The 24,129-nt window shown below is 38.6% G+C and overlaps 1 protein-coding gene and 1 long non-coding RNA gene across 4 annotated transcripts in view; one reads left to right on the top strand and one right to left on the bottom strand.

Moving 5' to 3' along the window:
• Nucleotides 1–3,478: 3,478 nt before the first annotated feature.
• On the bottom strand, nt 3,479–4,553 carry LOC136298441 (uncharacterized). Its single transcript, XR_010723318.1, has 2 exons — nt 4,436–4,553; nt 3,479–3,834 (listed from the first exon to the last, which is right to left on the bottom strand). It is a non-coding gene; the product is annotated as an uncharacterized lncRNA (long non-coding RNA).
• The window catches only part of PRTFDC1 (phosphoribosyl transferase domain containing 1), a 42,280-nt gene continuing 22,403 nt past the window's right edge, over nt 4,253–24,129 (top strand). For all 3 annotated transcript variants that reach the window (XM_066199156.1, XM_066199167.1, XM_066199147.1), the window contains exons 1-3: nt 4,253–4,388; nt 8,019–8,125; nt 8,648–8,831. In XM_066199156.1, the coding sequence (XP_066055253.1) occupies nt 4,344–4,388; nt 8,019–8,125; nt 8,648–8,831 (336 nt within the window). In that variant the 5' untranslated portion in view covers nt 4,253–4,343. The remainder of the gene's footprint in view (nt 4,389–8,018; nt 8,126–8,647; nt 8,832–24,129) is intronic.

Genomic DNA, 24,129 nt, shown 5'->3' with positions numbered 1-24,129 from the left:
TCACAGACCAAATAAGTCAAAGCCCAGGGTTGTGTCAAGCAGTGCCTGACAGTGATTTGAAAGCTATAAATATTTGAAAAAAAAATAGACTAACATCTTGAATGGCAGCTTTTAGCCATTTTCTTGATATCAAAGTTACTCCAATTAATTCTCAGAGCCTAAGTCAATTCCACAGACTCAGTACAGGTTAACTGTGACCAAGCTTCCCTTGTAGATCTTGGATGCTGCATTTGCTTCAAAGCTAAACTTTCCAATTCCTCTAAAATGATGGTAATTCTGCTGAAATTGAACAGGAGGCAGATTCCAGCTTGCAGTGCCACTCTCACCTGCTCTAGTACAGGAGTCACAAAGAACAATGTGCATCTCTTCTGCTGCACATCACAAGATCCTCCCTAGCCCTGCTAATGGGGCAGCATTTCCTATGGCCTCCCTGTGTTCTTGACTGTAAGGGAACGGTTTGAAATCCTGCTTTGTGTTCTCCCAGATGTCTGGAACACTGTCTGCCAGACATGTTCTGCTGCACTGAGGGTCTCCAGCAGCCACCCTATGGACTGGGTCACTGCCTCAGGTAATACACAGGAACTCAAAATTCTGGAATATATTAAAACTGGACATGAAAACAATTTAGAATGTTTCCAACATGCCCTAAAGTGCTGTACATATGCAAGACTTTTGCTTTTAATAATCTCTTCAGTAACCATTTTACCCAAAAATGTCTTTCTCTGCTAATTGGGGGGGGGTGTGTGTGTGTGTTGTAGCTTACCTTGTAATCACTAAGAAATGCAAGTTTATGCTTGATAAGACTGTTTACAGTTCTGCTGTTCACATAACAGCTGCAGCAACAGGCAGAACCAGAAAAAGAGCTCTTACTTCATCCCCTAATTGGCAAGCTTCTATCTAGGTAGGCCATCCCTCTTGAAATACTCTGGATTTTCATGCTTTTCTTGTCTAGTTTTGGTGTTTACATATTAAACTGAGCTGTCAAATGTTTGTTATAGCTTCTTGGAAGCAGAATACATAATGCAGTTGCAAAGGTTGCTTACAGGTAACTCCATAATAATTATTTGCCTTGGACTACTTTCTTGGTATCTCCCTGCCCCCAACCTTTTCAGTATTTCTTTACATTAAAATTGTGAAAGGGTGGGCATATCCTACTTTTATCAATAACACAGTAAGAGAGGATTGATGTCTAACTGAAATTATAAAGTTGTCTAAAGGCCAAAGATATAAATATATTCACAGGGGATTTGCATATCAGTCTTAACCCTGCTTTGTTTCTCTGTGTGTCGCTTCTTCCATCTGCTCCTTTATGGCTCTTGGCTATGTGTCCAGACCTACCCAGTCCTACTTGTTAGTATTATCTACCCTTATTTTCTTTATTCTTTACCCCTTTGATCATTTCCCTTGGTTGTATATCTAGAAATGTTTATTCTTTTCCTCCTATTTTTAGTTCATAAACAAACAGCTAAACAAAGATAGTAAGAACATTCTTCAGAATGTTTACAGGCTTTTTCATAGTTAAGCCCCAAATATTATATTCTCAATAATCGTGTTTTGTCCCTAATTAAAATAAGTTTTGAAAATCTGCTGTAAATTCATTTATTCTACACCAGTTCATACTGTAAAAAAAGAAAAAAAAAAAGCTAACATTCAGTAAGCATACATTCCTCCATAACAAAATCCTTAGCAGCTTCATTTCCATCGTGCAGAGAGAACCTCATTAATTCTGGTTTCTGCTAGTTCTGTGAGTTCACAAAACCATGAATTTGTCTCATTTGCAACAAAACTAACCAAAATGTATTATGTATTGTGCCACTGAAAAAATTTTCGATGAAGAAGAACAGCTTTGTGGGTTCGGTGTGTGGCTGCTGACAGCAATATACAGAAGGGTACCCCAACTAAATTTATCTAGTTTTTAATTTCCTTACTCATATTTGTTGTTATTAGCAAGACACGACACTTCATTTTACTTCTTAAGCAAGGAATGTAAAATTGCTGGAAGAAATCAAAACAAAGACTTGACAAACACATTCATCCAATCTTGATGGGAAGAACAAACATCTCCTGCTTAAGTTTTCCAGCACAATGCTGGAGGAATTTATTTTTTAGTGTCCTCCTCATGTTAATGCTTTTCAAAGCATTAAGCTTCTGTCCGTAGTTAGTCAGAACAATCTCTTGTATTGCAGTAGCCGGATGAAGAATATGCTTTAAAAATACAGGGAGGTGTTAATAGTGACCCAAATAGGCTGAAAGGTAGAAGAAAACAGTCCCCCTATAGCAGTGGCAGAAGTGATTTGAGTTTCTAGCTGTAATCTAAAGAGCTTCAGATCCATAGAGTTCAGCTCTGTGACATAAACGCAATAGCAGCTTTATTGGTAACTTGGTGGTAACTGATTCCGACTGCACTAGCTTTAGGGCAAATATGGGCATTAGGAGGAATTCTTTCAAGAATGAATAAGAGATAAGAAGAGTCTTCACATCCTGAAAAGTGTGGATACAAATCAGGATCATTTAACCCAAAGATCAGATGAAACATTAAACTTTCTTTCTCAATAGTTGTATGAAATATTGACATGTAATTGAAACGCAAATCCACTTAGGAATTTTGGCCATTATGAAAATCTCTTATGTATTTTACTGAAATAATTTTATTTGATTTATGTAGGTTTGTATAAGCCTGCATATGCTGTTTATCAGATTCACTACTCATTATTTTACAGCACTGTGAACAGGAACTATTTTTTCCCAGCACACTTGAGTCTTCATATACAGGCACCACTTTGAGGCAGATATATTCTGGAGTGGATTTCTAACGCTTTGAAAACCTTGTCTTTTGTTCTTTCAGACATGCTGTCTAATGCAACAATAGTGCTTTAAAGAACAGTTCCTAAATTCATCAAAAATCAAATACCCCTGGCTTCATATAAGAAACAAAGCATTTATCACAAGAAAATCTTCAATTGCTCTAGTACTTTGCCAGATTTTAATTAGTGATTAATTTATAGGAGCCCTCTTAATGCCAGATTCCTAAGAATTGTCCTATCAGTTCTAATGTAAGTGCATTAACAGGATGCACCTTAAAACTAGTCCACATTGGACACCAAACTCCCTGTGTAGACATACCCATAACTGCTCCCTGGATCCCTCTGTTTGACCAGAAGTGTCAATGACCACGTTCTAGAATAGTAGTGTACGAACCTGAAATATTTCCTGCTTAGTTGGTGAGAGCCCCTCAGGTACCACTAAGAATATTTCATGATGCCTGGGTCTCCCCTAAAAGCAACTTTTCTTCCTTTAATATTTTCTAGTATAGGAATGGCAGAATTCTACCAGCTGTGTATTTGACAGATTGATACTGAAATTATACAGACAGAAATTATAACAAACTTTCAATTTTAAGAAAGTAAAAAGATCTATTTTTACCCACAGTGAACAGAGAGGCTGTTAGCATTTTCCACAAAAGACAGGATACAAAAAGGATGGAGCAAGTCCAAATTTGAACTTCTTATATGGAAATGTAAAGGTAGGCAATGATCAGAGAAAGCCAAGAAAAAAAAGCTCTTTCTTATCTGTGAGGCAGTGAAAGCAAAATAATAATAATAATTTTAACAGAATTGGAAGGGGGTGGCAGAAAGCTGTGCTCTTCCTGGTGCCTGATCTGTTTTTCTCCAGCTGCACAGAGAGCACAGGCAACATGGGCATGGGCTGGGGCAAAAGGAAGACACAGCCTTCCCCAGCATGTGCACGGTGCTGGGAAGGAGCAGCAACTCCAGAAGACAGCGAGGATGGAAAGTATGACTACTGAACTGTCGGAAATTTCATTTTTTTTCTTCCCTGGAGTATAAGAAAATCCTGTTAAAACGGCAGTTTTAACCACACCAGCTTCATACTACCCATTAACTCAGGACAGGCCCCTTGGCCAGCCCTGCCCAAGCATTTCCACCATCCCGACCGTGCCTATACCCGCGCACCTTCCATCCCGCACCCCGCATCGCCCATCCTGCATCCCGAATCCCTCACCCCGCACGCTGCACCCCTCATCCCGCACCCCGCACGGCCCAACCCGCACCCCGCACCCCGCACCCCGCACTGCCCATCCCGCACGGCCCATCCCGCACCCCGCACTGCCCATCCCGCACGGCCCATCCCGCACCCCGCACTGCCCATCCCGCACGGCCCATCCCGCACCCCGCACTGCCCATCCCGCACGGCCCATCCCGCGCCCCGCGCCCGCCGCAGCCGCTCTCTCCCTCTCTCTCTCTCTCTCTGTGTCTCTCCGTGCCTCTCTCTCCCCGGCGCGGCCCCGCCCCGCCGCAGCCCCCCGGCCGGGAGCGCGCAGGAACATGGCCGGGCAGGGCGGGAGCAGCGCTGGAGGCCGCGGCGTTGTGGTAAATGCGGAGCGCGGCCCGGCCCGCCCCGGCCGCTCGCCCCTCACCGGCCGCGGGGCCTCTCCGGTGCCCGGCCCGTTTCCCCGATGCCCCCCGGCGCTTTGTGCTGAACCCTCGCGTCCTTCCCCTCCCTTTCCCCGCTTGCTCCGGGCCCCCCGGCCGGCGCTTGGCCCGCGTCCCCTCACCCTGCGCCGCTCCCGCCACGCCCGCCGGCCCCGGCGCCGCTGCGGCTGCCTGAGGGGGACGGGCGTGTTGGGCTGAGCCGCGCCTTTGGCTTCCGCCGTGAAAACACGGTCCGGTACCACCCCGAGCGGCTCCTGTGGCCGCGGCTGTGCTTCCCCAGGCTCCTTGAGTACCGGGGATGAGGATCCTCAGGCATCCCGAGGTGTCTTTCTCCCACTGGAGCTCTGAGAGGCCCCTGGGGATCTGCGGGCGCCGTGAAGGAGGGTTGGGCTGCCCGTGTTCTGCTGGGGTGGGAAACAGCCCGAACCTTGGCAGTGTGTTTGGAGTGCCTCTAGGGATGGATAAATGGTGCAAAAATGAATGAATGTGATCCTTATTCTGATAGACACACCAGATTCTCCTGTGAAGCAAATGCCATCACTGCCACCACCTTAGGTATGTTCTTATTTTAATGTGGCATTAGGATTTTAACTGTAAGTTCAGGGGTCAGTTGCCCGGGTCATGGCCCAGGGCCCTCCGTATAGGCAGTGGACACACTGGCCACTCCAAGGTCCCTCCATCCCCCTTCTGAAGGACCTGTCTCTGCGTGTTTGACTTCTGTCTGAAAACACCACACATCAACCACGTCTCCTGACACCTGTGTAATAAATGACATTTCTTAAGTGGGTGACTGTGCATATCATCAAAGCAACATGGGGCTATTGCAAAGAAGGACATGAATGTGCATGTCCATGTTCTGCTGCATTGGTTTAGTATTTTCTGCTCATCTCCCCAAAAACCCAACCAGCAGTAAGTCCAGTGCGGCATCATCTAAGTTACAAAAGCTGGACTTTGCTTCATGCTCCTTGGAGCTGAGGACTGAGCTCAAAAAGATGAGAAAATGAGCAACATTCTTCCAAAGGTGTTGCAATTTGAAGTCTTCAGCTTCTCTCTTAGGCCTCAAGGGAACACTTTTGGATGCTACCATGTGTTTGTATTCATTTTCGTATCCATTCACATCAACTTTTTAAAGACTTAGGGAAGAATATCTGCTGGGCTATTCAAACATGCAAAGCTTGTACTTTAAAAGTAGGTCTTCCTTTCACTGTAGGATTTTTTTTACACATGAGTATGCCCATGTATTTAGAATATATATTTACTTGTCCAGTTGAATACTGGGTTGTTTTTTTTTATTATTTTCTGAAAGAATCAGAATTTTTTCCTTCATGTTTTCAAGGGCTTTTTAAATTCTCAAACAGAATAGTCTTAAGAATTTACAGTTACTTGAAAATTGTCTTATAGCATAACACTGTGAATAGCTTTAGGATAAATGAGAATTTCTAAGACTTGTTGGGAAGTGCCTGTTTAAAAGAAAGAAGAATATGAAATAGGCTTATTATATCAGACAAATAAATATTTGAAAGGACATGTGAATTTCATCTTATTTGTCAAATGCCACCAAGCACTTGTAGACAAGAAGTTCAGTATTATTGTAGAGTTACACATGTTTATGTTCTGCTGTTCTAGAGAGCCAGAAGGATTAATGGGAGAATCAAAATTTCGTCCTGATCCTGTTTTATAAAGGACTTATTGTAACCTAAGTAAAAGTTATTGGTTTGTATGAGTTCTGAAGCAGTTTCTATCCATTTAATTTGATCTTCTGTATCACACTGAAACCATTCAATTTGACAAGAATGCATAAGTAAGCAACACTGACAGGGGTTGCTAGTGGCTGTTTGTAATACTTAATGAAATTGTTTCAGTTTGCATTAAAATGCCTTTGAACAGACTGTTTATTGCTACAAAATGTTAAAAAAGTTTCATCCCCCCCCATGCACTGAAAAAATAGATGGGAAAATACTCTTCCCAGGCCGACTGTAGCAGTGGTTTTGGAGGAAGACTTGCCTCTAATTAAAAACCTGGCCAAGGAGGTTATTTATAATCTCCTGTTTCTATGGAAATGAGGAACACAACTAAGTAACTTTTTTTTTTCTTTTGTGTAGTTTCAAGGCTTGTGTAAGTCAGGGGAAAAGCTTATATTGATTCTGGTGAGCGCTCTGCCAGGTTTTGCCCCCTTCATGGGCAAATATTCAGTAGCAGTTTCCAGCTAATAACTTTTTTGATGCAGAAATTTTGGGGTAGACGTGCCAGTCAAGGTGTCTGTAGCTGTCAATGAATATGCAAAGAAAGCCCCCAAGCAACCCAAGATCCATGAGGCAGAAGAGTGTTTCAGTACCGCATGAGGCAGGGCTGTGTCTCAGTTAAAGAAGAGGGGATATGGAGGAACAGCTCAGCACAAAATATGTTATCTTAGCCAAAATTGTGAGAAACGGTTTATTGCTCTACTATAAAATGGTAAGCAGGGGTTAGTTTCAGTAATGGTCCTTTAAAGACTATTTGTAGCAAAAATGCCATGAGGACATGCACTGCACAAGGGCAAGTTTGTCACTATTTCTCCTTGTACTCAAGATTCCTGTAGCCAAGCTGTAGAAAGACAATGTGTGACTCGAGGAATATGATTGTAAGGAAAACCTATTAGGTGTCGTTTTTTATCCTGAACCAGTATTGAAGCAAAGCTTTGTAATGATTTCAAGATACCTTGTGAACCTGCAGGTCTTGTCTTTCACAGGGAGTAGGGAAAGTGTTTTGGAGTTTAGTTTTTGTGCTGGTGACTCTGCATTTATAGCTTTCTGAAGCCTTCAACTGTTGCCTAATTTTTGACCTTCTTAATCTCTACCACCATTGTATGCTGTGAGATCTAATCTCTGTATTCTGATACTTACAAAACCACTGTATACTAAGTCTGTAAATTATTTTTTCTTTAAATATATGAATTTACAGACTAGTTTCATAGTGAGGTGAGATCCAAACATTTTGTAATTACTTATCTTCGATGACATCTAAATTAAGAACCTCACCTTTGTCAGGAAGTACAGTTTTTCACTGATTTGCACAGATATCGTCCAGGAACCACATAAATTATTCTCCATATGTACTGTTTCATCTGTAGAATAGTTCTCTATTTATTTATTTATGACTTTAAGTCATTCTAAACTAGAAATGTACAATTGTAGTATAGAATTTTTTTACTTTTAATTCCACCGTCTGAATCTCCCATTGGAGAATCCCTTCTTACTGGCAATATTCTATTTGCACTTATGAGTTTGAAAGTACTTAGAAACTTACTTTTGCCACTAGTTTAGAATTAAATATTTCCTTTGTCTAATTGTTTGTAATTTCAGGTGACATTTCCCACATTCTGTGCGGAAAAAAACTGTAGCATTTGATTTCTGAGTTATATTGAGAAGCAAAATAATTAATGGGAAAACAAAATAGTAAATTGTAACTGGAAGAAAGTAGGGCACACAAGAAACTCATGCGATAGAGTGTACTAGAATGCTGATTTTGTATCAGTTACATGATGTCAAACACCATGAAGTGTTCTTGACAGTACTATTTGATATTCAGATTTCAGACAATTGGCCTGGATACAGTCTGGATTTGTTCACTTATCCTCAGCACTACTATGGAGACCTGGAATACGTGCTCATTCCTCATGGCATTATTGTTGACAGGTATGTGTAGCTTGAATGTTACTAAATAAATTGTTTGGTCAGTAATGTTATTCTTTCTTATAAAGGCTGTCATCCATATACAGTGCATGTATAATCTTTGTCCTAAAATATTATTAGTTAAAAACTTGGATATTTTTATTTAGGAATTTAGGACACAGTGCTTTGCATCTTGCATCCATCACTCTGTGTCTGCCATTTGTGAGCTGGATGCAGACCCAGTCAAGCTTTGGAGTGGACTGTCCTGGGAGGGGGTAGAGTCACCACTCTTGGAGGTGTTCAAGCAATGACTGGACATGGCACTTACTGTTATGGTCTAGCTGGCATTGTTGTGATCAGTCAAAGGGTGGACTCGATGATCTTGAAGATCTTTTCCAACCTGAATCACTCTGTGATTCTGTGAAGTCAGGATACTTAAGCAGTGCCAGTCAAGCTTTATATTCACCACAGTGTTTGTAAAGTGTACCATGAACTTAAATCATCTGCATCTAAAGTTATTTTATCCTTAATTTTTTTTTTGTCCAGGACAGAACGACTGGCGAAAGATATTATGCAAGACATTGGAGACAATGATATTGTGGTTCTCTGTGTCCTCAAAGGCGGCTACAAGTTCTGTGCTGATCTTGTGGAGCACATTAAAAATCTTAGCAGAAATTCAGAAAGGTTCATCTCCATGAAAGTCGATTTTGTTAGACTGAAAAGTTACCACGTAAGTCAACAACTGATCTATGTAGATTCTTGTTGAATGTTGTAATAAATAGTTGACTTTTGCATGTGAGATCTCCACCTCCAATTATAAGAAAAACTATGTGGAAAATATTTTTGTTTGATAAACTTGTGAGGTTTTCTTAAAAACTCGTATCCCTTATACTTTCTAGATAGTCTGAATAAGGATGTGAAGCATCCTTGAGCTCTTGTGTTTTATTTAGTCTGTCTTTTACTTCTTGACAGAGAAGTATTCAAATTTCATTCATGTAATATGTCAGCATCTTGTTTGTTCTCAAAATCCTCAGCAGTTTTGTCAAGTTAATTTCATGTTACTGCATTTTCCACCCCTGCATAATTTGGCATAACTTCAAGGTGGTAAATCTATGTCTTCTTCTAAATGTTTAGTGCTAAGTAAATGAAATGCTTTCATTTTCATAGCATGCAGATTATATAGTAGCAAAATATACCACCAGATGATGATAGTGTTCTACAAAAAATGAAACAAGCCATTCAATCAAATCCAGTGTTGAAGTAATCATCAAGTAACCTCCTGTTATCTTCAGAGGAAATTATGCAATAAAAATTCATCTGTGTTACGGAGGATATGATAGTGAGATGACCAGCATTTTTTAGAATCTCTAACTACAATTTCTTATTGTAGAAGTTATAAATTTATATTTTACCTTGCAGTACATGTTTCACAGGGAGGGAACATTTCTATAAGTTGTAGAAATGTCAGAGGAAGTACACTAAATAAATAGAGTGACAATACAGTGTTTTGCAGAAATGCAACTTGCTGTGTCCAGTAGTTCCCACAGTAACTCTACATCCTTTCCACAGTTTGTTGGCTGGCATTTTCTTCTGACCCCAGTGACTATAAGCTTCCTAACTTTCACAGATCCGGTCTGACTTTTTTTCAGTGTGGAAAAACAGTGAATGACAATCTTTTATAGCCATTTGGTTGGGATTTGGTCCTGAAACTTCTGTTTCAAGAATTAGTTAGTTCTATGAAACAAGTGTGAAATACTAGTATTATATATTTTCTAGTTATTCAGCAGTATTACAGAAATAATTAATGAATTATAATGTTTTTCTCACATAATGGCACATGAAAATTTTACTCATTTTTTTGTGTATTATAATAGCACTTCATTAACACTGCTGGGCAAATAGTGGAATTACTTAAATTGGGTTTTATTTTGATTCTGGCATATAGGTAATGGACATGCTTTTCCTACAGAGTTATCTCTCATCCAGTATGAAGCTATCCTTGTTCTAAAATTTCTTTCCTTGGGGTCAAATCTTATTAGCCATACTAACCCATAACCAATGAGTGGCAGGAGATGTTGTACCACAAAAGTGTGGAAATTTTCACATCTTTAGCTTAGGAAATATTGTAAAAGCATGTTATATCAAGCTGAAACAGCACTAAGAATTTTATTATGCAAGGGTGCAATTATCAAAACTAAGTCCTAAATAATCATAGCATTTAGTGGCTGTGCACATTTTGGGTCCTACCCTCATGCTGTAAGGCAGCACCTTCCCAAGAACTAGTGTCTGCATCTGCTTTTTTGAAAATAAATTGTTTTTTCTTATGTACTATATGTACTTCCAAACAGGTGTCATGTATTTAGAGGCTGAAGCTGTCCTTGATTTAGTGCTTGGATTAGTGCTTGCTCCCTCTCTGGTCTTGAGAAGCTGAATGACACTGCAGGAGACATTTGAAATTACATTAATATTGGTAGATGCAGTCCATGAGATATGCATAAATGTAATGCTGACTAAAGCACCAGCACCACTACCTGCCATCCTCTGCATCTTGTTGTGTCCTGTGCAATTGCAGGTTTTGGAGAATGGGCTCAGATCACTTGAGGAACTTGCTATACGTAGTCTGAGTGACTCTTTATCCCAGCCTTATATGAAACTCCCAAATGTCCATGTTAGTTTATTCTTTAATAACATACCTTTCTCAGTGTTTTACATTTTAATCAGACAATTACAATTACAACAATTACAGCTTTAGAGATAAGACTGTACTTTAAATTTTGGAGCATCTCCAGTTGGACTCCTTTGCTTTCCTCTATGTTTTCTGTTCCACTTTCTAGTAAGACTTATTACTGCTCTCTCTTTTTATCCCTTTTTCATTTCACAGACACTGTTCTTCTCACATTATTTATCCTGCTTCCTTTTACTAACTGTTCTCTCTTTCTCTCCTGAAGGGAGTCCTGCTGCTCTCAATATGCTTCCTTCAGACATGTCTCCCTTCCCCTTTCCAGCTGTTAAAATCCAGGAACTAATTTCAGCTCAAACTCATGGGATTTTTGTATTGTCTCATTCCAGCTTCCATATTGAAAGGTTAGTTGATTTTTAGGGGTTGTAATTCAAAGTGGGATTTCTTGGTTTAATAGGATAGTAAAAATGGGCTGTAATTATGATGTGGCGTCAGATCTTGACATCAGTGAAAGTGCCCCTTAATTACCAAGTATCAGTGGTAAATGTTGTACTTTGCTGTTTGGCATACAGACATGATTACAGGAAAAGGAGATTGCAAATATGACCAGTTTTATATAGTTCTTTGTTTTTCAAACCTGTCATAATATTACAGAATTTAGACTTTAGACTTTATATTTAATTAGTATGTTGGGATTTGCTTTCATATTAAGTAGCTGAAAGCTGGGCATGTATCTTCTTTGTTCGATCTCTTCATGCAAATGAATTGATTGGGAAAAAAAAGCATATTACATTTAGATTCTCTGGATATTAATGAAATTACTTGCTACTTGTACTGCCATAATCAGGATGGTTTTATCTGGTTTACAAAACATTATCATATATGCCTGAACATTTTTACACTTTTCTGAGAGACTTTCCTGTATTTTACATGGGGCAGATTAAAAGAAAGCACCAAGATGAAAGTTAGAAAATAGGATTTCAGGAGTAAACAGATAGGAATCATCATGTAGAATAAAGATAAAAGTCAGGAAGGAAGACGGAGAGGAAAATCAAATCAGTTTTCCAGATGGAAATCTGAATGAAAACAGCAGCTCAGAGTTTTAAGAGGCAGAGAAGAGAAAATATGCACTTTTTTGAATGAACCAAGAGTAGCAAGGCAAGAAGTATAGTGGGTAGAGCAAGAAGCACTACAATAGTCCCCATGTAAAATATGATGAATATATAGAGAGATGCATGCAAAGTTTTAGGGGAAAACACTGTATTCTGGAAACACTGGCATGAGAACTGATAGAATTTGGCAACTTTTTAGATATTAGGTTCTAAGATTTTAATATAAGTCAGGAACAGTGGAATTGACTGCAGAGATTTTTTGAATTTAAAACTGGATGAGTAAAATTCACTATATGCAATTTTAACTGTGCTGATTTTTTACCCGAATGATTGTTCCTCCACAGGGAATCAGAGTTCTGAAGTTGAAAATGGGTGAGGGTTTCCAATTGAAAGGAGAATTCAAAATTATTTTCAGAAGCATGGTATGTTGAAGTCAAAGATGAAGAGTAATGGTGGAAGAAGTTGATTTGGGGAATGTCATTGATGGAGAATCTGACCCTAGCAGGAGAGAGGGTGGATCCAGAAATTCCATAATACATTTGTGACATTGATAACTTTAGGAGATTAAAGAGCTGATTAGGAAGAATCCAGAGGAAAGTAGAACAGAGAAATTAGGAAGAGTTTTTTCTAGGGTGTTTTGAATTAAATGATAGGACTAGACAAGAAAGAATGTTTGAGGATGAACCAAAAGAGAAAATGAACAAAAAAATAGATGAATGTGGATGCCATGAAGAGAAGGGCTGAACAGGATATGTTTTAGTAAAAACACATAGTGTAGGAAGTGTAGCAGAAGAGTAGACTGTTCATAAACAGTAATTATAGCTTCTCTTTGTTCAGTGTGGAAGAGACAATTTAGGGCAAGCTGAAAAGGTAAAGGTTGAATTACAGCTTCAGACAGAAGAGGATGTTCTGGCTTAGCAAATCTAACCCACAACTAAGAGATGCAACAATATCACCTAATCCTGTTCCATAGCCATGCCAAATGTGACCTTTAAGTCAAACTTCTAGTTTTAAGTGGAATTGAAAAAATTAGGAAGTAGAGGAAGTATGCAGACTTTCTTGAGAAGTTCTCAGCAGCCTCTCAATAGAAGACAAGGTGAATACATGTGAATTAAGGCTTCTTTAGTGGATAGATGATGAAAGCTAAAAAGAGAAGGAATCATGATAAGTCATTGTTGAAACTGGTGGTGGGGACTGATGGAAGAGAGGAGAAACACCACACACTAGTCAGACCAGTGTGCTTTCTATATGCATTGCTACCTGTTCTTGTAAAATGTTTAGTATTCTGATATGGTTATCCATAGATACCTATCTAATTCTATTAATTACTATATTTTATAAAATGAATATGATAGTAAAGCTCACATCTTGGGGAAGGACAGGTGAATCTTGGTGACATAACCTTTTTTCACTTAAAGCCATGCAGAGGTAAACTAGGAATGAGATTGTTACTTTTCCTTAAGTCTTTTGTGATTTATTTGGTTATATGTGCAGACTAAAGTGGCAGAAGAGCAGCCATCTCTGTTATTTTGAAATGACATTGTTATAACAAACTCTGTTATTTTGAATAACTTTGGGGCTCCACCTGGAGTACTGCATCCAGCTCTGGAGTCCTCTGTACAGCAAAGACAAGTATCTGTTGGAGGGGGTCTGGAGGAGGCAACATACGTGATCACAGGTCTGGAGACATCTCCTAGTAGAACAGACTTTGGGGAAACCTTAGAACAGATGGCCAGTACCTGAAAGGGGCCTACAAGGCCATGGAATGACAGGACAAGGGGAAATGCCTTTAATTTGAAAGAGGGTAGGTTTAGACTAGATAGAAGGGAGGGGGGTTTTTATGGTGGTTTTTTTTTTGTTTGTTTGTTTTGTTTTGTTTTGTTCTTTTTATGGTGAAGTTGGTGAGGCACTGGAACACGTTGCCCAGAGATGTGTTTGATACTCCAAATATGAATGAACTTCAGAGGAAACTTCCAGAGGATTATGTAGATGTGGTCAATTCATGTAATTCTTTCAAATGAGTACATTATTTATGGTTTCCAGAACAGAACTAATACAAAAATGTAAAAATGTGACTGCTGAATTGTAATCCATGCACAATGGTTACATTGAATTCTATTCACAAACAAATCCATTGATATGATCTGTTTCCTCTTCAGCCTCCAGTTGTTTGAAACATATTTACAACTGTTGGTTATTAGTCTTGGCATAAACAGGACTATTAGTGCTGCAAGAATCTGAAAACAAGCAACAACACAAGCATTGTTTAGTAGAAATCTGAATGTTTTTGCTATATGAAGCCATGTCAGTAAATAGTTTTGCTAAATCTCTCGACTGTAGGAGTAAGGAAACAGAGGGATTTTATTATGAGTAAGTTGAAAGCTTGGTAAATGGAGTAAAATAATTCCTTTTTCTGCCACGCAATTTTCCTTGTCATACACCAAAGGGGTGTACTTAATTCCTAAAAGACTCAACAGCATGAAGCATCAGACTACAATCAGAGTGGTATAAAATGTACAGTCCTACTTTTCATAATAACCTATTCTTATTCAGTATAATTTTACTGTATGTAGCTCGGCTTTTTTAAGATCACTATGAACATTGCATTTAAAAATAATATGTTGAAATCCTGACCCTGAAAAAGCACGTAACCTCAAAATGGTTTTATTAATTTAACAACACAGAAGAAACAATCGTCTTGCTTGCATTTAGTGGTTCATGTCTATACCCAAAATCTACACCAGTGTTACAATAATTATTTATCTCCATTGCTGTGTCACACAGGGAAACACAACTTACGATGTCCTGAGAAAAATGTGTGTGCTGAGATAAATGAGAATTCACATTACTTTTTGTACTTACAGGTTTTCTTTTGGGCAGGTTGTGAGTCCCCTTTATTTTGCTTCGTGTACATAGTTTAGCTGATGACTGCATCATCATATTGATGCTCAGTGGCCATGGAAGGATTGCAAATTGGAGCCTACCTGATAGAATGAACTCTTGCCAACTTTAAAGCCAAGTTCTACCATAATTTCACAGGACTGAACTCCAAATTATCTGTAAATTATACATTTGACATACAAGTAAATAACTTCAGTCTAGGCAAAAATGTGGTTTAATTTGAAAATTAGTGATTTGTGGTTTATTTAATTTGGAGAGAGGTTGTGTCTGAACTAGACATTCAAAAACTAAACCATACTCTTAACCTTTTTCAGATGTATGTCTTGCAGTCACCACTACAGACAGTGATCAACTTTACAGAGAATGTTGCAGCATGATATAGTTTTAGATGCTAACGGGCAGCAGAAACATGGTATAATTTAGTCCATAGAAGCTACCAGTGTCAAGGATCTAGACCTTAAAATTGTTGCTGTTTTGAGAAATATGTTCTGTTTATTGTAGATGGTGTTGTCAGAGAGATGTCTTATAGGCAAGCTAATGATGAGAGATTTGGGAAATCTGCCCCTTGAATTGCCAAAGGGATTTAATCTCTGTGCACTTGCTTTGTCTATGAATGGATAAAACAGTATTTACATCCCAAAGCTGTAGTATCTTTTGGAGTAAGAGTTCCATGAAATGCTCAGACCTGCTAAAACAAGTGAGTAAAAGGTCTTTTAGAGCTCCAAGCCAAAGACACTCCCAAATCTTAAGCAGGCATTGGTGTTCTCCCTGTATCTCTTACGCTTTAGTTATCTTCTGAAATTTAGTAAGACCTGAGATGGTTAAAAAGATGATGAACAGTGGAAATAGATCATATTTTTTGTGACTTTAGTGTTTGGAGATACTACAATTCACAGTTCTCCAAACTGTGTCCAAGTGTTCCTTTTTCAAGTGTTAGGACTTGTTTAAAAATAGAATATTTTTCATGAAAGAAACAAAAAACACCACATCAACATGCAGCAGAGTCTTACTGCAAAATATCAGCCTCAGAGACACTCAAACTTTTCAGAGAAATAGCTGAAAACGTGTTAGTAGTGGAAGTCATCCCAAAAGCTTATTCTTGCAGCTAGCTGATGAAATTCTAAGAGAAATTCACAAAAATGTAGTGAGAAGAATGACATCTCTTTGGTTAAATTGTGGGTGGTGTTACGAGAGTAGCAGTGCAATTCAGGCACTTGGAGAGGAAGCTCTCCTGCCAGATTCATCTGTACATCAGGTACAGTGGCTTGGTGTGAAAACTCAGACACTGAAGGAGGGTCTCTTTTCTGATTGCACCTGCACGGGCTGGAGCAGTGACTGTCTCCATTGTTCAGGGGCTGCAGTGCCCTCCAGGCAGTCACACTGGCCAGCTCAGCTGCTCCTGAACGCTCCCTAACCTGTTTCAGCCCTGACAACACCAGTTATGAGAGAATTTCTGTTTGGACCTCTTGAGCTTGCTGGATTAGTTTTTAGCAACTCAGATGCCCACATGCATCTCAGTAGCAGCTGGGGCCAGCTTGTGGGCAGTAAATTCTTCAGTCAGCACAGTTCTTGCTGGAAAAAAGAGTCTACCCATAGTCAAGGGACACTCACTATCATGTGTGCAGGCCTCAGACTCACCCCCTGCTTTACCTGAGAGGTGCTCCTCAAAGGTATCAGGAGTGTGGGTATTTCAACTCTTGTTATTTTTGTGTACCAGCCTATTTTCATAGTGGTCTAAGATAAACTGAAGAAGGCCATACTATATGGGATGAAATGTGAACTTAAAAGTCAGGGTCTTGAAACTTCTTAGGTCTGGAAGCAGATGCTCTCCTTTCACCTATGACATCCACAGCTTCCATTTAGCATGGTGGCAGAGTTGTGAGATATGAGAGCTTTAATTCATTTCTTGATCAAAGAAAGTGTTTCATTTAAAATAAAACATACAGTTTTATTTTGTGCTTAGAGGCTTGGGATGCTACTTCTAATGTAAGTAGATGTTAATTTGTGGGCATAGTTCAGGAAAGGTCATAATAAGTCTATCATACAGTCAGTTTATCAAGTTTATCTCTAATGTAAAACTTACTTATAGAGGATGATCTTTGTAACTGTGCATCAGATAACACACCTACACATCACTTGAATATGTTAGCACCATATGAAATCTTAGTGATTTTTTTAAAGTATGAGTAAGTGTTTCAGTGACTCACATATGAAAGGTTTGGGGGAACCAAGCAACTCAGCTGAGGGAGAACTGAGTAGGAAGTGGCCTGATTGCCATGGGGACAGAACTAGAGCAGATGTGGCAGTGAAGGCAGGGTAATACTGAGCTGTCCTACAGCTTTTCAGAAATACCAAAGTATTGTTTTAAGGCATTTATGGAGCATATTAAAGCAAGTAACTGCATGCTTTTAAAAGATACTCTTAATTTTTATCTATTGTTTCCAGCTTAGGTATTACCTTCCTTCATACTGAAACATGATTTTTAGCTATGGAATTTTTTTTTTTTTTTTAATTTTAAAAAAATTAGTTTTCCTATGTTGTGGGTTGGTACTGTGTTCTTCTGGATTTCAGATCTAACATAAACTCCACAGAGGTATTTTCTAATATTTTTTTGAGAAATTTGTCTCCCCAAGGGTCATGTTTTTCTTACAAGCTGTAATATTTTCTTTTGAAAAATGTCTTCTAATTTGAAATAAATGTCGTGAATTACAGTATATTGCATAGGATACAACTACTATGTATAAATGGAGTTTAAGATCTAAAGTTCCTTTTTCTTAAGGTTTTTAATATGAGAGGGGGTTTTTAGCTTAAATCTTGGATATTTTTAAGCAGTCCAGGTTCCTGGGACATCTTAACATTTAAGGCTGTAGATATTTTTGAAACTGGCCACCTTTAGAACAGATTCAAAGCGTCAAGGGATTTTATTAGAAGCATTCAACTGTTCATCAAAGAATTAGATTCCCCTGGATACAATATTTGTTGTAAAACAATGGTTTCTTATAAAGCCTAAAATATTGAAGTTTAGTTTTGGTAAAATGTTTTGTTTCATATTCTGCTAAAAATACACCAAGCTACTACTAAGTTATGACATTTGCAACAATACTGTATGTCATCCTGCTTCATGGATTTTTCAGAGACAGGGAGATAGCATCTTCTGTGTGAGATAGGTCCAGAACACTAATCCTGTTGTAAAAATAAGATTTGATGAGTTTGAAAGTACTGTGACATGTTTAGGCACTGGAAAAATTGCACATTACTTTTATGCTAGTAGTACTATTTAATACGTGGATTTTTCATGTTAAGATCTGAAATGGGGCAAAATTAATTAAAAGAAGCCGGAAGGTTCTAGTTTTTCTCAAGGAATTCGATGACTCCCTTTTAATGGCATCTTAAATGCTGTTTCTTAAAAGAGATCATAACATGTCTAGTGTTCATGCAGTGTCACACCCCAGCAGGTCTCTAAGGTGTAGACCAAAAGGGTTACTCTAAAGGAATATGGCAATTACAGGAACTCCTCTGTAGTTGCAGTGCTGATCTGTGAGACAGACACAAAATTCTTTTCCCTCCTCATTTGGTAGATAGAAGTTAAAATATTTAAATAAAGATGGGATACTATAAAACACCTGTGCAAGAAAATTCACAAAGAATATGTGTGCTGTTAAAAGTTTCGAAGTTGTCATTAGCCAAGGGACTGAACACAGTAGTATGGGAGAGAATGCTACTGAGTTGTGACACTGAATGATAAACTAAGCTCCAGATTGCTGGAAGGGACTAAGCATTTGAGGTTTTTATCAGACTCATCTTCCATGAATTTGCTTACACCTATTTATCTGTTTTCTCAGCCTGTGGCTATTTGACAAAGTTCAAGATTCTTCTTTTATCTCTGTTTTATCACCAGATTCTAGGAATTAATGATAGTCACAGTCAGAAGGTTAGCACTTTGGGTTTATTCTAGAGAAAGCTCTTTTCTCTAGTGCTTGTAGAATCCCCAAATGGACAGAGTTTTTAGTACAGAGCTACAAATTCACTGTATTTTTTTCACAATGTTCATCCACTTTTGATCATTACTTTACAACACAGTTTAAAAAATGGGGTAAGATCATACATGTGGATGTAGTAGTGTCCGAGCTGGCATGCTAAGATCCTCTGTTGAGGCTGGGAAACATGACTTCTAGTTCCACTGCTGTAATGTTCATGCATTTAATGCTAAACAATAATTGGGCAAAAGACAGATACTTCCAGTCATTATGGATTTGAATCCAAACAGACATTTTCCTACCCAAGTCCAGGATAGTTTGCCATGGTATGATTGATGACCTTAATGACTTTTGCATTACCATAGCAGGTGGAAAATTTTCCTTACACTCTTTGGTTTATGGAGCTGAGGAGGAAAAGCCTCCCAAGTCTGCTATTCTGAGAGTGTGGGCTGATATTACATCATTATCACAAAAGGTAGGCACCCTTAGCAATGCCTCCTGGCTGCACAAAAGGACTACCTGAGTAGGACTATGGCAGTTCTCAAGGGTATGCTTCCTCATTTTTTCTTTTACCTGTAAGTTTTAAAAATCATTTGCTTCCCATTTCTGGAGAAAAATTATGTGATCTGAACCTTACCTTACATGACTGAAGAGCCCTGTGAAATTGTTAATACCTTTTCTTATCCTGGAACATACACAGATTTAATTTCTATCTTTTAAATATTTTACTAGAGAATAAAAATAAGCTAGAGTACAAGGAAATCTCAGACTGTAGTATGTGCAAACTAACCAGAGTTTTGAGGATTTACTTTGTTTCTGATATACATACAAGTCAAAACCTTTGTAATCATATGTTCGTGATTTCAGTTCTTGCTGATCTTTTTAAGTGTTCAGGTGCTGTTTCTGCTATATGGTGAGACGTAGTGCTGCAATCTTACTGCCTCATTCTTAAACAGAAGAACCCATTTAACCAATGCTAAGCAAGTATATAAAATTTAATTGCTAAATTAGAAATTAAAAAGTGAAATAAGTAATTGTCTATAATCCTTATTAGTCAAGTTAACTGGTCTGAATTCTGCTTTGATTTATGACAGTTTGGCCCTTTTTTAAGATACCTTACCTTCCTTGGATTAAATGCAGAGAAGGCATGCAGGAGCCCTGGTACACAAAAAATTGCTGTGTCTGAACAGATGATTACAAGCAATTCCATTTATTAAGTTTAATAGCTCACTGTTTCCCAGACTGTTGTTTAAGCTGAATGACCTGCCTTGCTTTTACAGTAGGGAAGAAATATACCCAGGTGTTACCACAGGTCAGCTGATAAGGAGTACCTTGCTGTCAGTAAGTTCTTTGTTTGTCTTTCTCTGTCCAAAGCCAACTTCCTCATTGCAAAACTCTGGCCTTCCCTGGAACTGGATAGACTAGCCTGAATTTGAAGCAGTTCCAAACCTGAGTGATGGAACTTTTAGTTAATATAGGAGTAACAACAACAAGGAAGAAACAGAATAAAAAGCAAGGAAATCTTCAGATGAGTTACATAGTAGATCAATCCCTACAGAAGTAAAATATGTGTTACACTGTGGTAACTAGAACTCTGCTAGATATACACCTACAGCAGTTTAAAATTTGCTATCATCTGTTATCCTGGCAATTGCAATACGGCCAGTCTCAGTGCAGTCAGTGGTGTGGTCAGCTCAGGAAGGCAGCTTTAAAGCCTTCAGAGCTACGCAAAGCTGTCAGTGCTTCAGTGCACACGTACCTGGACTTCCCTGTGGGAAAGGGGATGTTCTGGCAGTGGGTGTGTGCCAGTTTGCTGGATTCCATTCCCACCTGGCTCAGCATTGTTGGATTGTTTGCAAGGTATTCAAGGCAACTCTTAAAAATATATCCGTGACCTGGCACTTGACTATTTTGAATGTGGGTGTACCCCGGAGGTTGCAGTCTAGCCTTTGGTATACATTTGATTCTGGGGAAGGGAAGGCAAACTTTCCAGTCTTTACTGGGAAGTGATCCATATCATTCCCACTCATTTGTACAAGTCTCCAGCTTAACAATACTTACTAGTTGCCCTCTGAATGTTCCTGCTTAAGCCTGGATAGTCCTTCTAGCTGCCTGCCATGAAAACTTACAGCTCATGATCTACACCCTTAAGGTCTTTTGTTCTTAGCTGTTGTTCTTGGGAGAAGAAACCCAAAATTGTATTGATTCAAGTGTATGTTGTTTCTAAGTACAGCATTTTATATACTACCACTCAACTTCTTCTGATCCACTGAGGATATTTTATAGCCTATACTTTACATATCAGTTTGACTTTACCTATTACCCAAAATAGGTTAACAGATACTGTAGATGCCATTCTGACACTTCCCAACCAACTTACTCATATTTTGAAGTATTTCTCAGGAGGCAGGTTGCAAAGCAATTTAGTTACATACTAGAATCCAAGGGACAACTGAATGGTCTGTCATTGACTTCTTTTTGGTCAAAATCTTCCTGGAAAACCCAGCTGTAGGAGGTGGAATGACAGTGTGAAGTGAAATTGCTGTCCTAACTGGAATTCCCAGGTTGGAGGATCTGCTGTATCACCCAAGGGGACAAAAACAACCCAGAACAGGCCTGATGGTCACATTCTTCTTTGTTTTGAGTTTCCCTGATGAATTTTAGGAGAAAAAGGTAACTACATTTTTAAGAAATTCCATATGAACTCTGCAGACTGTAGTAATCAGATGTGTGGTAATGACCTTGTGTCCATATTTCATAATTAGGTATGCATTTATACTGTTCTGTTAAAGCTACTTTTTTGCCATGATTAAAGAATCTTTGTTTCACTGAGCCCAGTACTAATGTATTCCAGATTCTGTTTCTTCAGAAGAGTAACAGATGTTCACAGTTTGGTGCAATTTTCAGATGAGCAATGCTGTTTATAATGAATTTTCCTGAGACCACCCAACTCATTTCACTTGTAACTTGAACTATGTCCAAGTGTTGATCTCAGGAGATGTAAAAGAGATGTAATAATTCTGTGCCCCACCCAGTTCAAAACACATTACTTAGTATAGATGGAATTTAAATATATATACTTCCAATCTATATAGAAAGCAAAAGTTTTGTCTTGTATGCTGTGAAAAATGGTGGTGGAAATAACATTCTTGCTTTAATTCATCAAGTATTCCTAGAATTAAATAAAATTATAAAACAAAGATGAACAAGTGAAAAACCACAACCCAGTAATTAAAACCAAAGAAATTGAGATTTATCCTGAAAAATGCAGATTTATTAAGCACAGAAAAAAACCCAGAAATATAGCTTGGGATGAGGTGTGGGGATGTGACACAATGCATTGCATCTTGTCAGAAATAGCTGCAATAAATCCTGTGCTTCATTAACCAAAATATAGTGTGATTTACAGCTGTCTGTATCCAAGCCAATATATTTAGTGTCAAATATTAAGAAAAAAAAAAAAAGAGTTGATAGGGTTGAGGTATTTTAGAAAACAAGTATTGAGGAACTTTGGGTGACAGAAAATGAAGCTTCAATTCATATTTCTGCATTTATAAGAAATCTCAGAGACTCAATTATATCAGTTGGAACAACTTGCAAAGGAAGAAAGAAGCTCTGAATGACTTGAGACCATGAAAATTACACAAACAGTTCTGAATTTACATTAATTGGTACTGAATGAAACAGATTTTTTTCTTTCCTGACATTCATTGTACTTTATACTTAACATTTAGTGCAGTGTTATTTTGAGATTATAAACTGAGAACTCAGAAAAATGCCCTGAGAGGTTCCCATGGCAACCGTAGTGTGCAAATTATCTATGTGAACATTATGATCAGGGTAATGTCACACTGTGGTATTGAGCCTTGTTGTTTGGCAGGTATGTATTTTACAACATGAGTTAAGTGATAAATGTAGATAGTTATACATGGCATTAAAATCAATGATCTGAAGTTTTTGTTTTTGTTTTTTTTTTTTTTTAAGCAAGAGAATTGCTCTCCAGTATGATGCAAGGAATTTCTTTAATTTTTTTGAAAATACCTTGGCTGGAGGGTTCTGAGCTTCATATAGAAAAAACATATAGGAAATGATATGGTTTTTAGGCACTGTGAATACTCAGCCTTGTCCTTTGACAGCACTCGTTCTGCAGTGAGAAGACCAGGATTTTCATAAATGTGTGCAGTTGTGTCCCTACAGCCCATGTGTGAATGCCGAGATTGACAGGATGCTGTGATCCCCCTGCTCTCAATGGCTTTTGTGTTTGCTTAGCTGCTTGCCAGCAATGAAGATGCTATTTCAGCATCTTCCTTTCAGCTGAAGCCAGAAATACCAAATGCAGAGGAAACAGTGTTGCTGTGAATACTGTTGAAAGAGAGGGGGTTTTTTAGTGAAAAATAAATAAATTCATTAATCATTGCGCCTCACTTATCTTTTTTCTCTTTCTCAACTAGCAGCTTAAGGGCAAACTGCCTCTTCAGTAATTCTAGTGTTCTGGTTGCTAATGAAATTCTACACTTTCTCATTTGAAAATGAAAAAATATTTTGTCAGTGCCTTGGTTACACATGCTGTGGTAGATATTAGAAACAATCTGCTTTTTATAGTCTTATAATAGTCTTGACTTGAATACACGCCTGACTTTTGAAAAGTGACCTGTTTTGCTTTACAACAAAAGACTTATGCTTTTAAGCCTGAACTTAAAATCTTCTCAATCTCCACTTATTACTTAGTTTTAAAATAATCTTCTGAGGAAATCTGTTACTTACTTTGTTGTTGTTTGGACATTTTTTTTCTGTTTTTCTTTACAAAAATAAAAGAAATATTGAAACCTATATTAGAAAATGTATGGGATGTAACCTTCATTGCTGCTCTAGCTCTGTTTCCCAGGAAACGGATCAGAGCAGCATGAAATTTATCTAAAGCTCCCAGATCCGGTGCAGAAAAAGTGAAGGCAGGTCTAAAAACTGTCTTTTAGAGCAATGACTGCTAAGAACCTCTTACAAAGCTGTGGTGTGAAAGTTTTGTGGAGAGCTGAGTCTGAGTGAAAGCCAGGAAACCTTTTGGTGGGTCTGCAGAATGCAAACTTGGGAGAAATTCTCATCGGGGCAATTCTACAACCTTGGCTTACATTTACTCAGGAAGGCTGTATTAATTTAGACATGAGGACCACAAATAGCCTGGGGTTGCGAGATTGCTTGTGCTCAGGTATCTGCAAAGATGCTTGGAAATCCCTGACTTTCTGCCACCTGGGCAGTGAGTGTGGGCAGGTGTGGTTCCATCTGCACAGGGGACAACTCTGACCCTCTGCTTGTCCCACTTTGGGAGGGGCAGAAGTACAGCTATAAATCCCTTGCTCCAGT

Source organism: Chamaea fasciata, unplaced genomic scaffold (assembly GCF_029207755.1).
Source record: "Chamaea fasciata isolate MVZ Bird 193981 ecotype frontalis unplaced genomic scaffold, bChaFas1.0.hap1 SCAF_1, whole genome shotgun sequence".
Lineage (NCBI taxonomy): Eukaryota > Metazoa > Chordata > Aves > Passeriformes > Sylviidae > Chamaea > Chamaea fasciata.
Note: the sequence above shows the minus strand (reverse complement) of the source record. Positions and strands in the feature narration are given on the sequence as shown.